This window comes from Haliotis rubra, unplaced genomic scaffold, assembly GCF_003918875.1.
Source record: "Haliotis rubra isolate DU_JTF1 unplaced genomic scaffold, ASM391887v1 Scf310, whole genome shotgun sequence".
NCBI lineage: Eukaryota > Metazoa > Mollusca > Gastropoda > Lepetellida > Haliotidae > Haliotis > Haliotis rubra.
In genome coordinates, this window is record NW_025766981.1 from 70,953 (window position 1) to 86,225 (window position 15,273).

The following is a 15,273-nucleotide window of genomic DNA, read 5'->3' on the forward strand; positions in this document are numbered from 1 at the left end:
GTATTATGGATGTGTCTAGTTCAAGAGTGATTTGTACACAGTATATGTCTTTTATATGAGGATATATTTGTAAATAAAAGAAATTAAACACGATGTCTCTTTCCCTTTACTTCATGGATAAAATGTCCTTGATTTATCCCCAGTCATAAACAGCATGCTACTGTCAAAATAACCCGTGAGGTCCGGGTTAGAATGAACCTTCAGTAACCCATGCTTGTCGTAAGAGGCGACTAACGGGATCGGGTGGTCAGGCTCGCTGGCTTGGTTGACACATGTCATCGGTTCCTAATTGTGCAGATCGATGCTTATGCTGTTGATCACTGGATTGTCTGGTCCAGACTCGATTATTTAAACCGCCGCCATATAGCTGGAATATTGCTGAGTGCGGTGTAAAACTAAACTCACTCGCTCACTACTGTCAAAATATCTGCTGTCACGACGAAAGTTGTGTATACTGCTTACTGCCAAAGAAAGTCTGACTGACCTGTGTAGTGAATGTTTCATACAGGCCTTTGTCCCTATTAATCATTTCAATTGGACCCCAGGACAAACGGCTAAGTATTAATCACCACTTGTTTTTCATTGGCTTCAAGAATAAAAAAGGAATGAATTTACCAGGAATGTTTTGAATTTGAAGATGTCCTATTGAAAATAACCAGTAAATCCTTAGTGATACTGCTTGAAATTTCATGCATATGTATTTATGAAACCATATGGAGAAATAATGTTCAAGAGCTCTTGAAATACAATTCTCAAATCAGCTTAAGAAATATACTATCTGTGTTTCTTAATGAATGATTTCATTTCAAATTGTACAATTATCTATGCTGCTAGATGCACAGTAAGAGAAGATGGAAATATAAGCCAACAGTAATGCTTCCTTGCAGCTCAGTTAAAGCGGCGTAAAACTAAACTCAGTTGCGTAGGGAATTGGGTTTGCATATCACAAATCTGTATAATGAAGGGATTAGCAAAAATAAATGATTTGAATCAAACCTTTCAGTCCATGGGTGAATTACTGTGTGATGTCTGTATGACCCTGTTCAATAAATATATGTTAGGTCTAAAATGTTCAAAGATACCATTTCAGGGGTTAACAATGTTCTGTTGGGAGTAAATGCAAACCACAGTTCAAAGTGTTCCTTTATTAAGGTTCGCTCTCGTTCCTGAGCAATAATGGGTTTGGGTACATTTTTGTTTTATAGTAAATCATTAAAACTTAACAAGAACAAAGCTAAGGTTAATTATCTGAGTAACAATATTGCACTTTACCTCCAGAGGTAGAAACATGACCCCGTTTGGTCTCAAGCACCTGCTCCGCACCTCGTGTGGGTTATAGAAACAATGTCACTCCAGGGGCAGAGGTTTGACCTTGTTTGATCTCCACCACCTAGTCCGACGAACCACCCTTCCTTGAGGCAGTGGTAATGTGTACAGAACTTCCTCTCCTCTTGTTAACCTCAGACGCCAGTCCAGGAAGTGTTCCTCCACGGAGTCCACCCACGAAGTGTCAAGGCAGTTGGTGGACATCTGTTCGTTCCACTGTCTCCAGTCATGTCTGACCAAGGAGAATTCCAGCAGATTGCCCTGCTTCTTGCACTGATGGACACAGCGTTTGAGATATGACCTGGCGCAAAAGTTCTTCCCCTGAGTAGGGAGAAGTACGCTCTGAGGTGATACACACGAGGTCTCAAGCCAGGGTTCTTCTTCAAAGTTTCTTCAGGCAGTAGAATTCCTGGAGATGTAGATTACGAACATTAAGTTTTTGTAAAGGACAAAATTAGTACACATTTTTCACAATAAACATCGAGAATATATTTACACATGAACATCTCTTAAAAATGCTTTCAACATATCAACAGATCAAAACGCGCACATGCATACATACTCGCATGCACACACCATTTATGTACCTTTAGCATCAACACATTTGCATTCATTGCTGCTGCTCAAAAGAAGTGAAATGTAATTTATTTTATCATATAACTACAATTAATTTGACTGATGGTCATCTCATCATCTCAGGAACTACAGCAGTCACAGAGACGGCCTTCTTTTCAGTTGTTTTTATTGCCTAACGTGAAAGGGTACATGTCAAACACATTTCACGTTTTCTATTCAGAATCTTAGAAAGTCGCATTTTTTTAGAAGCTCATGTATATGGAAAGTAAAAATATTGGCAAACCACTTCAGTTGGACATGTTAAAGAGCTGTGAATGATCATTAAAAAACTTCGTATATATGTGAGAAGTACACCTCACCTTAACAACATCTGTCTTGATCCTGTCGTGCACCCAGTCCGTCCCCCTCTGTATCGCCCTGCACATTGCTAACAGCATGCACTCGACCTTCTTGCAGCGGGCACTCACAGTGATGTAGTTGTGTTCGCCCAGGTCGTAATGTTCCCAGTAGTCGAACCAGGTCTGGGCTGTCTCCCACTGGCCTCTGCGACTGTACCTGCAGATGAACAGCGTGGGGCATCAATTATAAACCGACATTTGTTGGTAGTAAAAGTTCTGTTCTGGAGAAACACGTCACAGGACTTGCATGCGTGTGTATTAGAATGGAGTTGGAATTTAATTATTTGCATTTAACATGTTTGCACTTGTCACCTGCCTTTATCACACCGGTAAAGCTGTTCATCTTAATCATGGTGCTGACAGGTCCGTGTCATGTTCGTAAAGACGCCGTGGTGGTTAGGCATAGATTTGTTGTTTAACGCCACACACGGTCGTCGGAAACAATAATCGAGTCTGCACCAGATAATCCAGTGTTTGACATCATGAGCATCGATCTACGCAATTGGGGATAGGATGCATGCAACATCACAACCAAGTCATGGTTTGGTGAACCTGACCACTAACCAATTCCGTTAGTCGCCTATTACGATGTAGTATATTTGTTTTTTGCAAATTTAATGTCCATTTGCAAAATCAACGATTGCATGGTTTGGCGTAAATTTAATGACACAGACAAAACCAGCCTTGTGAAAAATATTGGAGACGATGGCTGATGATAGATGCCTTTAACACCACAATTAACTATTAGTGAAAGGTTCATAGCATTCTCTTCCTTTTATAGTTCGGTCTGGTCATTCGATATCACATCTCTAAATTCTCCTTGCTCCTATTCATTAATGAGGTGAGCTTTCTTCCTTTGCATCAATACGGGAAGTAAGCTCAATACTCTCTTTTCCTTTGCCCGTATCCATGGTGAAGCAGACTTCCACTCTTTGTCCGTATTCAGGTGTCAGGCTTAATTTTCCTCTGGGGCGATGGGGTAGCCGAATTGTTAAAGTATTCGTACGCAGAAGGCCCGGGTTCGATTCCCGAAATGGATACAATGTGTCAAGCCCATTTCTGGTGTTCCCCGCTGTAATATTGCTAAGAGCGGCGTAAACGCCAACTAACTCTCTTTTTTTACCCCGTATTCAAACGTTAAAGTTGTTGTTTACGTGAAGTAAAGTATATCAGGAACTGGGAGCTAAATAAAATAATTTATAAGGCGCTAAGTTCAGGGACCACTGATCTAACTCGTGATATTTAAGAATAATTCTCATTGAGAACCTTCGCACACCACCAGTGGCAGTTTCTCACCAGACTGCTATACACATGGCGATGTAGTAGCGTGCCACATTGCCGTCAATGACGGCGTCGTAGTTCTTCAGGTAGACGCTTGCCTTCTTAAGACACATGAAGAATGTTTGTGTTGGGATCCCTGAAAGCAGAAGAGTGACAGGAAACATAAAACACTAATGACTCAGATAATTAACCTTAGCTTTGTTCTTGTTAGGTTTTAATGATTTACTATAAAACAAAAATGTACCCAAACCCATTATTGCTCAGGAACGAGAGCGAACCTTAATAAAGGAACACTTTGAACTGTGGTTTGCATTTACTCCCAACAGAACATTGTTAACACAAAACTCCTTCCATGAAAACTGCCTCCGTGGTGTAGTGGTTAGAGCGTCCGCCCGGAGAGTGGAAGGTCGCGGGTTCGATCCCCGGTCGCGTTATACCAAAAGACGTTAAAATATGGTACTTGTTGGTCTCTGTCTAGCGCTCGGCATTAATGGGTACAACAAGGACTGGTCGGCTCGGAGTCAGTATACTGTGTCTGAATGGGGTATTCATGCTTCACTGCGGCATGGTATCTCAGTGGGCTAGCACTATAAAACCAGCTTCAGTCTGGGCTAGTACAAGCAGCCGCACATACACATACACACGCATGCACGTCGTCATATGAGCGAAATATTCTCAAGCACGACGTTAAACCCAATTTCACCTCACCTCCTTCCATGAGAGTTTTACGGACTACTTCAAGCAAGAAACTTTGAACCGACTACAGCATAATTTACACGAGAATAGCTACGACAGCAGGAAACAATAATTTATTGAATAACGGTAAAGCATACTTTATAACTGATTTCTCTTCGTTACATTTCATGGATTAATAACTTAAGTGGCAATGAATTCAGACGTGTCCGTATGCTTTATTTCATGAGTATGCTTTATTTCACCTGGTGAGATCATGAGCTCCAGGGCGATGATGGTGCCCCAGGTGTTGACCCCCCACCCTTCGAGGTCCGCGTAGATCTCGTTCAGCTTCTCCAGAAGCTCCTGGCAGTCCTGGGTCCTGCTCAGACACAAGGTTCAGAATGTGGTCAGAGTGTCAGTGTTTGCTCTAAAGTGATCTGTTCAAAGCTATAACTTTGATTTCAAGCAGGTCCGGGATGTCTTTTCATTGCATATGTCCGATAACTACCCGATTGATTGGGACATCGTGCTTATGCACACATAACCTTTGCAACCTCTCGGTAAACATAAATTTCACTCCAAATAATTTCCAATGATTGACATGTTCTGTGATATGCAGCACTTTCATACAACCCTGTATACGAGAGTGAGTAAGTGAGTTTAGTTTTACGCCGCACTCAGCAATATTCCAGCTATATGGCGGCGGTCTGTAAACAATCGAGTCTGGAACAGACAATCCAGTGACCAACAGCATGCGCATCGATCTACGCATTTGGGATACGATGACATGTAAGTTAGCGAGCCTGACCACCCGATCCCGTTAGTCGCCTCTTACGACAAGCATGGGTTGCTGAAGATCAATTCTAACCCGGATCTTCACGGGTCCTGTGCAGGAGAGGGGCGGTGGGGTAGCCTACTGGTTAAAGTTAATGATCCGGGTTTGCCTGCCCACAAAGATACACTATTTGAAGCGTATTTTCTGGTGTCCCCTATGTGATATTACTGGAATATTGCTAAAAGCGGCGTAAGACCATACTCACAGTGCGTCACTGTACAACACTCGGCATTAATCCTCATCATATATCAACCAGATTAAAACAAACTTTTGTTAGAGACACTTTTTCAAGACACGTAATATTTTCCTACTGAAAGGAGACCAGCAACCTGAGGAACCGACAACACCATTCTCCAATCATAGCTAGGGGAAGATGATTGATTAAGTGTAGTTTTCATCAGATGCAAGATTTTTCGAAGTATTTTCTGAAACAATTTTTTCCTAAAACATTCTTTGGAGATATTCCTTCACCTGTTAGCGGCGAGGTAGGCCAAGGCCAGTATTGGGTAGATCCTCACTGTCAAGCGAGTGTGACTCATGTGTCCCACGATCTTTGCTGCTACTTCCCCTGAAACAAATTGTAATAAATAACAAATTTAGAACACGACTTGCATATAATGAACAGTGAAAACCCTGGTAACCGGACCCGAGCGTGTATTGTGAGGAGCGTTCAGAAGATGATATCAATACTTAACAACTGGTTATTTGTTGGCCAACACAATTTCATTGACACGTCCTACTTAAAAGTGTTACAATGTACATGTATTTGTATCGCATTTTAAACACATATCCAAGTGTATGTGAATGTCATCGGCTGTTAATGGAAACTTAGTACAGAGATTGAAATGCATCGGCCTGTTTTTAACCCTGAGCTCAATCACCGAGCTTTCTGCAAGTGCAAATAAACATCTCATAGCGTGCATTGAAATGTGCTCAGTTAATATTACCTTCCATGCGACGTGTTGGAAGTACAGTTTTATGTCACATGTACACGATGTGATAATCTGTTTGCAATGAAGTAATTAACTTTCGACATGGAACATTGCATGGTAAGTTGTCATAATGATGCAGAAAATGAGGTCCAGAAGCCAACGAAGCCAATGCTCACGAACACGTCAAAGGTATTGGATATCAGCAGATATTTAGATTGTTCTTACTAGTGGTGGTCCGATTAATTGAAATACTAGTGATCGAAGATTGGTCGCAAAGACTAAACGACCAAGCAATCGATCGTGTTTTCTCATAATCGAACACAAACAATTTTGGAACACTTGTTTGCATTAACTACCATTTTTTCACAAGGTTGGTTTTGTCTGTTACATTTCACAAGCACTGCAAGCTCATTCCTTGTCATGATTGAGTTATCCATGGAAATTTAGGATCATCCTTTAAGATGTGAAATTTGTAAATGCATTTTTGTGCAATTTGCGAAAAAACAAACCAGAAAAAGAACTACACGCTTTTTTCTATATTTCTGTGCATTAACAAACATAACCAAGAGAATTTGATAAATGAATCTAACCAATTATTTTCGATGGTTGATCGGTTGTAATGAACCAATTATCAATTGTGAGATGTTAACCAATTCCCAACACTAGTTCTTACCCCTGTCTATGGCCTGAGAGACGTTCCCTGCCGAGAGGGAGAGCAAGGCACTCTCACCCAGGGTCGTGGCCAGCGCCTTGACGTCATCATACAACAGTTCGTGACTTCGTGCACAGCATCTGAACAACACCAAACCTGAACAACTACTTACAGCTCTATACATCTGTATAACATTCAGTTGTGTGTAGATGTATGTGTGGACATGTGTATTATTTATGTGGAATATATGTAGATATTTGTTCTTGATAATGTGAAGATACTTGACGTCTGTTGTTCTTTATGTGAAAACATTCAGACATCTGACTGTTGCTGTTTTTGTGAAAACATGCACACGTCTGTTGTTGTTTATGTGGCAACGTGAAGATGTCTGTTGTGTATGTCGATGTCTGTTGTTACAGATGTTGTTTATGTTGAATACAGGTGTCTGTTGTTTATGTCGTGTCTGTTGTTAAAAGATGTTGTTTATGTTGAATACACGTGTCTGTTGTGTATGTGTTTTATGTCGATGTTACAGATGTTTATGTTGAATACACGTGTCTGTTGTTACAGATGTTGTTTATGTTGAATACACGTGTCTGTTGTTACAGATGTGAAAATGTGTAGTTTTCTGCTGTTACATTTGTGGAAACATCTTGATGTCTGTTTATTTGGATGACACATGTCAATGTCTAGTGGAATGTCTAGAAGCATGCAATTCTGTTTTTCTTTGTGAGAACAGGTGCGTCTATATAAAGTGTCTGCAGATTTTGAACATCAATTAATATGCATCCCAATATCAGGAAGCAAGTTACAATGCAAAGCACGTTTCTATCCTAAAATTCATTTCTTTTTCCCAACGTAATATATTCTTTTTTGGCGAAACATGCATAACAGCTTGTATCTTGTGAAACATACACATTTGTATCTTCAACGATACATGCATAACAGCTTGTATCTTGTGAAACATACACATTTGTATCTTCAACACTTTAACTTAAAAATACACCGTCAACTGCCATGTGCTGCTTGGACTTTCGCATTTTATAAACTGCGTTCCAGCACAAAAATGTTTTCATGTCATTATGCCACATGTTCATCAGAGAATTCTGGGATGTACGGGGTGGTGGGTAGCCTAATGGTTAAAGCGCCCCCGCCGTGATATTGCTGGAATATTACTAAAGGAGGCGTAAAACCATACTCACTCACACACTCTGGTTTGTACTTACGTTGCGTACAGCTCACTCTCCAGTCTGTGGGCTCTAGTAGACCAGGACCGCGCCCTACACGCCTCGATGATATGTATGTAACTCTCCAATACCTGAAGTCACCAGTATCTACATTTAACGTGATGTTCATCTTTGTCTTCCGGGAACAAACAAGAAAGAAGTTGTCTCTAATGCTTCAATAATCGTCCTAATCAGCCTCCCCAGGTGTTGACCCTACCACCCTTCGAGGTCAGCGTGAGATCTCGTTCAACTTCTCCAAGAAGCTCCTGGCAGTCCTGGGTTATAACTCAGACACAAAGGTTCAGAAGCCTGGTCAGTGTCAGTGTTTGCTCTAAAGAAGTAATCTGTTCAAAGCTTCTATAGCTTTGATTCCAAGCAGGTCCAGGATGTGTCTTTTCATTGCGCCTGTCCGATAACCACCCGATTGAGGACGGGACATCGTGTATGCACACAACCTTTACTGCAACCTCTCGGTACGGGCGAATTTCACTCCAAATGATTTCCAATGATTTGACATGTTCTGTGATTTGCAGCCTTTTCATACAACCCTGTATACGAGTGAGTAAGCGAAGTTTAGTTTTTACGCCGCACTCAGCAATATTCCAGCTATATATGGCGGTCGTCTGGAAACAGCAATAGCGTCTGGAACAGACAATCCAGTGACCAACAGCATGCGCATCGATCTACGCATTTGGGATACGATGGTTTGTGTCAACCAAGTCAGCGAGCCTGACCACCCGATCCCATTAGTCGCCTGTTACGACAAGCAAGGGTTGCTGAAGATCAATTCTAACCCGGATCTTCACGGGTCCTGTGCAGGAGAGGGGCGGTGGGGTAGCCTACTGGTTAAAGGTAATGATCCGGGTTTGCCTGACCACAAAGGTACACTATTTGAAGCGTATTTTCTGGTGTCTCCTATGTGATATTACTGGAATATTGCTAAAAGCGGGGTAAGACCATCATATATCAACCAGATTAAAGCAAATTTTTGTTAGAGACACTTTTTCAAGACATGCAATATTTTCCTACTGAAAGGAGACCAGCTATCTGAGGAACCGACAACACCATTCTCCAATCATAGCTAGGGGAATATGGTTGATTCAGTGTAGTTTTCATCAGATGCAAGGTGTTTCGAAGTATTTTCTGAAACAATTTTTTCCTAAAACATTCTTTGGAGATATTCCTTCACCTGTTAGCGGCGAGGTAGGCCAAAGGCCAGTATTGGGTAGATCCTCACTGTCAAGCGAAGTGTGACTCATATTGTCCCACGATCTTTGCTGCTACTTCCCTGAAACAAATTGTAAAAATAACAAATTTAGAACGCGACTTGCATATAATGAACGAGTGAAAACCGAGGTAACCGGACCCGAGCGTGTATTGTGAGGAGCGTTCAGAAAATGATAATAATGCTTAACAACTTCTGGTTGTTTGTTGGCCAACACAATTTCATTGACGTCCTACTTAAAAAGTGTTACAATGTATTTTGTATCGCATTTTAAACACATATCAAGTGTATGTGAGAAGTCATCGGCTGTTAATGGAAACTTAGTACAGAGACTGAAATGCATCGGCCTGTTTTAACCCTTAGCTCAATCACCAGCGAGCTTTCTGCAGAGTCTGAAATAAGCATCTCATAGCGTGCGTTGAAATTGTACTCCGATAAATATTACCTTCCATACGACGTGTTGGAGGTACGGTTTTATGTCACATGTACACGATGTGATGAAATCTGTTTACAATGAAGTAATTAACTTTCGACTTTAGTAAGGAACTTGTTGCATGGTAAGTTCGTCATAATGATGCGAAACTGAGTTCCAGAAGCCAACGAAGCCAGTAACCACGAACACCCGTCAAAGGTATTGGTTATCAGCGGATATTTAGATTGTTCTTGCCACCCTGTCTATGGCCTGAGGGCGATTCCCTGCCGAGGAGGGAGAGCAAAGGCGCTCTCACTTGGGGTCATTGGCCAGCGCCTTGACGTCATCATACGGCAGTTCGTGACTTCGTGCACAGCATCACGAACAACACCGAACCTGAACAACTACTTACAGCTCTATACATCTGTATAACGTACGGTTATTATGGTAAATGTATGTGTGGAAAAATAATACCGAACGTTTGCTGTTTATGTGGAATATATGTAAATATTTGTTATTGTTTATGTGAAGATACGTGACGTCTGTTGTTCTTTAAGTGGAAACATGCAGTCACCTGACAGTTGCTGTTTTTGTGAAAACATGCACACGTCTGTTGTTGTTTATGTGGCAACGTGATGATGTCTGTTGTTTATGTCGATGTCTGTTGTTACAGATGTTGTTTATGTTGACTACACGTGTCTGTTGTGTATGTGGAAACGTGATGATGTCTGTTGTTTATGTCGATGTCTGTTGTTACAGATGTTGTTTATGTTGAATACACGTGTCTGTTGTGTATGTGGAAACGTGATGATGTATGTTGTTTATGTCGATGTCTGTTGTTACAGATGTTGTTTATGTTGAATACACGTGTCTGTTGTTGTTTATGTGGCAACGTGATGATGTCTGTTGTTTATGTCGATGTCTGTTGTTACAGATGTTGTTTATCTTGAAAACACGAGTCTGTTGTTGTGTATGTTAACACATGTGAAATCTTCTGTTTTTAATGTGAAAATGTGTAGTTTCCTGCTGTTACATTTGTGGAAGCATCTTGATGTCTGTTTATTTGGATGACACATGTCAATGTCTAGTGGAATGTCTAGAAGCATGCAATTCTGTTTTTCTTTGTGAGAACAGGTGCGTCTTTATAACGTGTCTGCAGATTTTGAACATCAATTAATATGCATCCCAATATCAGGAAGCAAGTTACAATGCAAAGCACGTTTCTATCCTAAAATTCATTTCTTTTTCCCAACGTAATATATTCTTTTTTTTTTTTGGCGAAACATGCATAACAGCTTGTATCTTGTGAAACATACACATTTGTATCTTCAACGATACATGCATAACAGCTTGTATCTTGTGAAACATACACATTTGTATCTTCAACACTTTAACTTAAAAATACACCGTCAACTGCCATGTGCTGCTTGGACTTTCGCATTTTATAAACTGCGTTCCAGCACAAAAATGTTTTCATGTCATTATGCCACATGTTCATCAGAGAATTCTGGGATGTACGGGGTGGTGGGTAGCCTAATGGTTAAAGCGTCCCCGCCGTGATATTTGTATCCTGCATGCACATTATACAAGACTTACTATCTTTAAATGTCTCTGTAGAACGAGGTACACTGACCGTCTCGCTGGGTATGCTGGGTGTTTTCTATAGTACAATCTTCAGAAAATATATATTTTTCGTTTATGGAAGATCAAATTAACCATCTACAAACCACAGAATTCGGTGTGTTTGCAAGGGTTAAAGACCATGGTTTCAGTGTCAGTAATGACAGAGCGATGGTTGTCACAGAACCCGTTTGGGAATATTCGTCGGATAAAGACCATGGTTTCAAGGTCAGTAATGACAGAATAAGGAGTGACACAGAACCCGTCTGTGTGTATCCATGGGATAAAGATTATGGTTTCAGTGTCAGTAACGGCAGAAGAAGGATCGTCACAGAAACCGTTTGGGAGTATCCATGGGTAAAAGACAATGGTTTCAGTGTCGGTAATGACACAGGGATTGACACAGATCTCGTCTGGGAGTATCTGTGGGATAAAGATTGTGGTTTCAGTGTCAGTAACGACAGAAGAAGGATGTCACAGAAACCGTTTGGGAGTATCCATGGGTAAAAGACCATGGTTTCAGTGTCGGTAATGACACAGGGATTGACACAGATCTCGTCTGGGAGTATCTGTGGGATACTGATTATGGTTTCAGTATCAGTAACGACAGAGCAAGGACCAACACAGAAACCGTTTGGGAGTATCCATTGATTACGGAACTTTGTTTCATTAAAAGTGATGACGGAGATGCGACGGAGATGCAACGAACCTGGTGGATATGGACCTGCTTGCCCACAATGTTAGCGGAGTGTCTCCAAGCGTCCAGGATGAGGAGGTCGTTGTTACCCTGCTCCTTGTGAAGCCGACACAGGTCCCCCAGCAGGTGCCCGCGTTCTATCCTCCTCCGGCTGGCTGGCCTGAGTGAAAATGAGTTTTATTCCTACATTTCACGTATGAAGCTGGAACATGACACAGTACAATGTCTGGTCGTCAGATGTGGTTTATACATCCTACCTATATCATTTTCTGGAATATTGATTAATATTTTCAGGAAATGGTTTCATAGTTCCTCCAAGATTCTTCATCCCTTGCTGTTTTATCAGTTGGACAAGAGCAATGTAGGAACTTTTACCATAAAGTCGAGTTAATGACGGTATTCATATTTTGATTTTAATATCAATATTTCTTTTCAGTCAGAATTATGAGACACAAGCTTACATCGGGATGTATTCCTCTATGACTCTAACAATATATACTACCCATCAAAAGTTTAGACTCACTAAAAGCACTCACTATATGTTATGTATAGATAGTTACACCGAAGATGAATTTGTTCACTAGCTTGGGGGAACCAACTGCAAACCTTATGCAGATGAATTGCACAAGGATCATGCATCAAATTGCTGAAAAGCATGTGCAAATATCGTACATGTGAATTGCTGCGTTTTGGTGTGAGGATTTGTTAAGAATTCGTAAATTTTCACTGAGTTTCATCATTTATTGAACTCGTGACAATAATAATCTTTTCAACGTTACGAATTTGTTTTAATAACATAATAATAATAGTGGATTTGTATTGTGCCTTTTCCATATTTGGATATTATGCTCAAAGCGCAGTAAATGTCTTTTCCAATACATCAGTTCATGTCTAAACAGTACCGTTAAACCTTATGGAATATTTGGCAACATTTAGTTCAGAACAGTTGACTGAAGTAAGTGGCTACATTTACACTAGTGAGCCTAAACTCTTGATGGGTAGTATATTATCCTTGAAGTAGAGTAAATAGAGAATCTCACCCAAGTGTCTACTGATATCAATTATATCAACACGAGTTGATAAAGTTACAAATATCCGAGGCTTGCCGAGGATATTTTTACTTTTATCAACGAGTGTTGATATAATTGATATCATTAGACACGAGGGTGAGATTCTATTTATCATCAAATTCATTCTTCACTAGTTGTCAGTGAAAAATGTACATCTCTCAACACTGTACTACCATTAGACTTGCAGTGCAGCGATGTCATAGCATTGTGACGTCATCAAGTTGATGACGTCATAGCATTGTCAGGGCATTGTACAAAATCTACTGTCAAAACGATATCTCCTAGGAGATATCATATGATCTCACACAAGCGATATCTCCTGTGGAACACAGTATTGGATGATAAAAGCTTATACATTCACCGTGTTGATGAGGAGATTTGTCAAAGATGCTCGGTACAGAGCCTTTTTGCTACACGGATATCAAAGTGGATATCTGCCATAGAGCTACGTTTGTCTTGGGGTCCCTGCTTGAGATGAAGTTGTGGATGTCAACGGATTTTGGTCATACTGTTCCTTATCATGGCCTGAGTATAGGGACACTCTAAAACACGGCTGTAGCCAGTGTGACGATACGTACTTGAGGAGTCTGACGGATCCACCTTTGGTGAAGTAGATGAACTGTGGGAATGGCAAGAGTCTTAGTTTGAACATTTGGAATCGCAGGTCTGTCTTACTGGAGGGCTCCGCCATGTCCAGAAGCGACGCGGCCTCCGTCAGGTAGCCTCTAGTTTCGGGCAGTTGTCCAAGCTGTTGGAAGGCCTGAAGAGGAGTGGTTATTAGTTGAGACAGTACTGATCAATATTGAAGATAAATAACGCGAGTCAGTTTTATGAGGGAAGTGGGTGGGGAAAATGATGAAAGTTTACACTCGAACGACCAACTGAAATGGTCCTGTAAAACATTTACGAATCTGTGATTGGGAACATCAATCTTAGGTTCCAGGAACATGCTGACGAGTCAGATCTCACCTTTCCCATCAGACGCTTAAGGCCAGCCTCTATATCGTTGTAATTGTTGACAACCACTGTGGGCTGGTTCGACTCTGTCAGCTTCTTGAACGATGATTCTGTATCCGCCAACCACGACATTGCCTGCAGCGACAGTTAAGATACTCTATCATTTGGTGTCACTAGAATCTTGCTAGGGTAATAATCTTAATAGTATATACGTCGATAGATTTCTCCAAGGACAAGTATTTAAATAGGTCATGTGTCAACAGATTCCTGCTATTATTATTTGAAATATTATATATGTCAAACGATTCCTGCTCGGACAACTATCTAAACAGTTTAAACGTCAATAGCTTCCTGGAAGATGGATATTTGAATAGTTTATATATTCCTGCTACGATAATTATGACTAGTTTATACTTCTATGGATTTCTACTAGGATATTATTGATATAGTCTACACATCAATAGATTCATAACGGATAATTATCTGAATAGTTTATACGTCAATAGATTCCTGCTAGGATGATTATTAAAATCACAGAAATGTTTAAAGAGTTACTGTAAGTTCTTGTCAAATTCGCGTAGTAGTTAAAGCGTGTGTTCGTCACGTTCAAAACTTCGTTTCCGCCGATAGATAGAAGCGACAAAACCATTTCCACATTCATAAGAAATATCTGCACATTCCCCGCGTTCTATGCAGCTACGATGTAATATTGTACAGTAAGTTTAGAATTGTGTAATGAAATACTCACTCAGACTCCTATCCGGACGAAGCAACTATAATGCCCCGTCGTCAAGACAATCAACGAGTAACTCTTGATTTACGTATGCGTATTTTCTGACGTGAATATGTTTCAAAACATCGAAGTTATCTCCGGATTTTTACCCAAACAGTGCAAGTTCTTACCTGGCCATTCCTTTTCAGCACGAGAGACACCAGACCGGCTTCCGTCTGTGTGTCCAGCAGACTGTACATATCATCGGCGGAGTTGTAATGGAAGGCCATCCTCTCATACACCGGAAGTAGCTGTTCCAGAAGAGAGTTCCGGCGTTTGTCTATCACCGCGCCCTCTAGGATCAGATGCAGGTGGGGTAGCATCTCACTAATACGAAAACAAGACAAGACACTGCAAACTTGCTGACAAAGAATTTAGCAAGATTGACTCGTTCTGCTGCCTATGTAAAGGCATTTGTGGTTGAGAGGATCCTTCCATGTTTTTCAAAAGTTCTGTGCGTACCAATGCTCATGGATGCATCATCCAAATTCGTGGATTCCCCATCAATGTTCATGGATTCACCATCAACGTTCATGGATCCAGCATCAACGTTCATGGATTCACCATCAATGTTCATGGATTCACCATCAATGTTCATGGATTCCCCATCAATGTTCAT

General features: G+C 40.8%; 1 protein-coding gene across 1 annotated transcript in view; it reads right to left on the reverse strand.

Annotated features, from left to right (window-relative positions):
• Positions 1–921: 921 nt before the first annotated feature.
• LOC124283205 (adenylate cyclase type 10-like) overlaps positions 922–15,273 on the reverse strand; it is a 43,361-nt gene continuing 29,009 nt past the window's right edge. The window contains 13 exon segments of the mRNA XM_046719236.1: positions 922–1,644; positions 1,647–1,735; positions 1,889–1,913; positions 2,262–2,457; positions 3,597–3,717; positions 4,520–4,635; positions 5,563–5,659; positions 6,697–6,815; positions 7,902–7,993; positions 11,868–12,015; positions 13,504–13,685; positions 13,895–14,017; positions 14,786–14,981. Coding sequence (XP_046575192.1) covers positions 1,348–1,644; positions 1,647–1,735; positions 1,889–1,913; positions 2,262–2,457; positions 3,597–3,717; positions 4,520–4,635; positions 5,563–5,659; positions 6,697–6,815; positions 7,902–7,993; positions 11,868–12,015; positions 13,504–13,685; positions 13,895–14,017; positions 14,786–14,981 — 1,801 coding nt within the window. The 3' untranslated portion in view covers positions 922–1,347.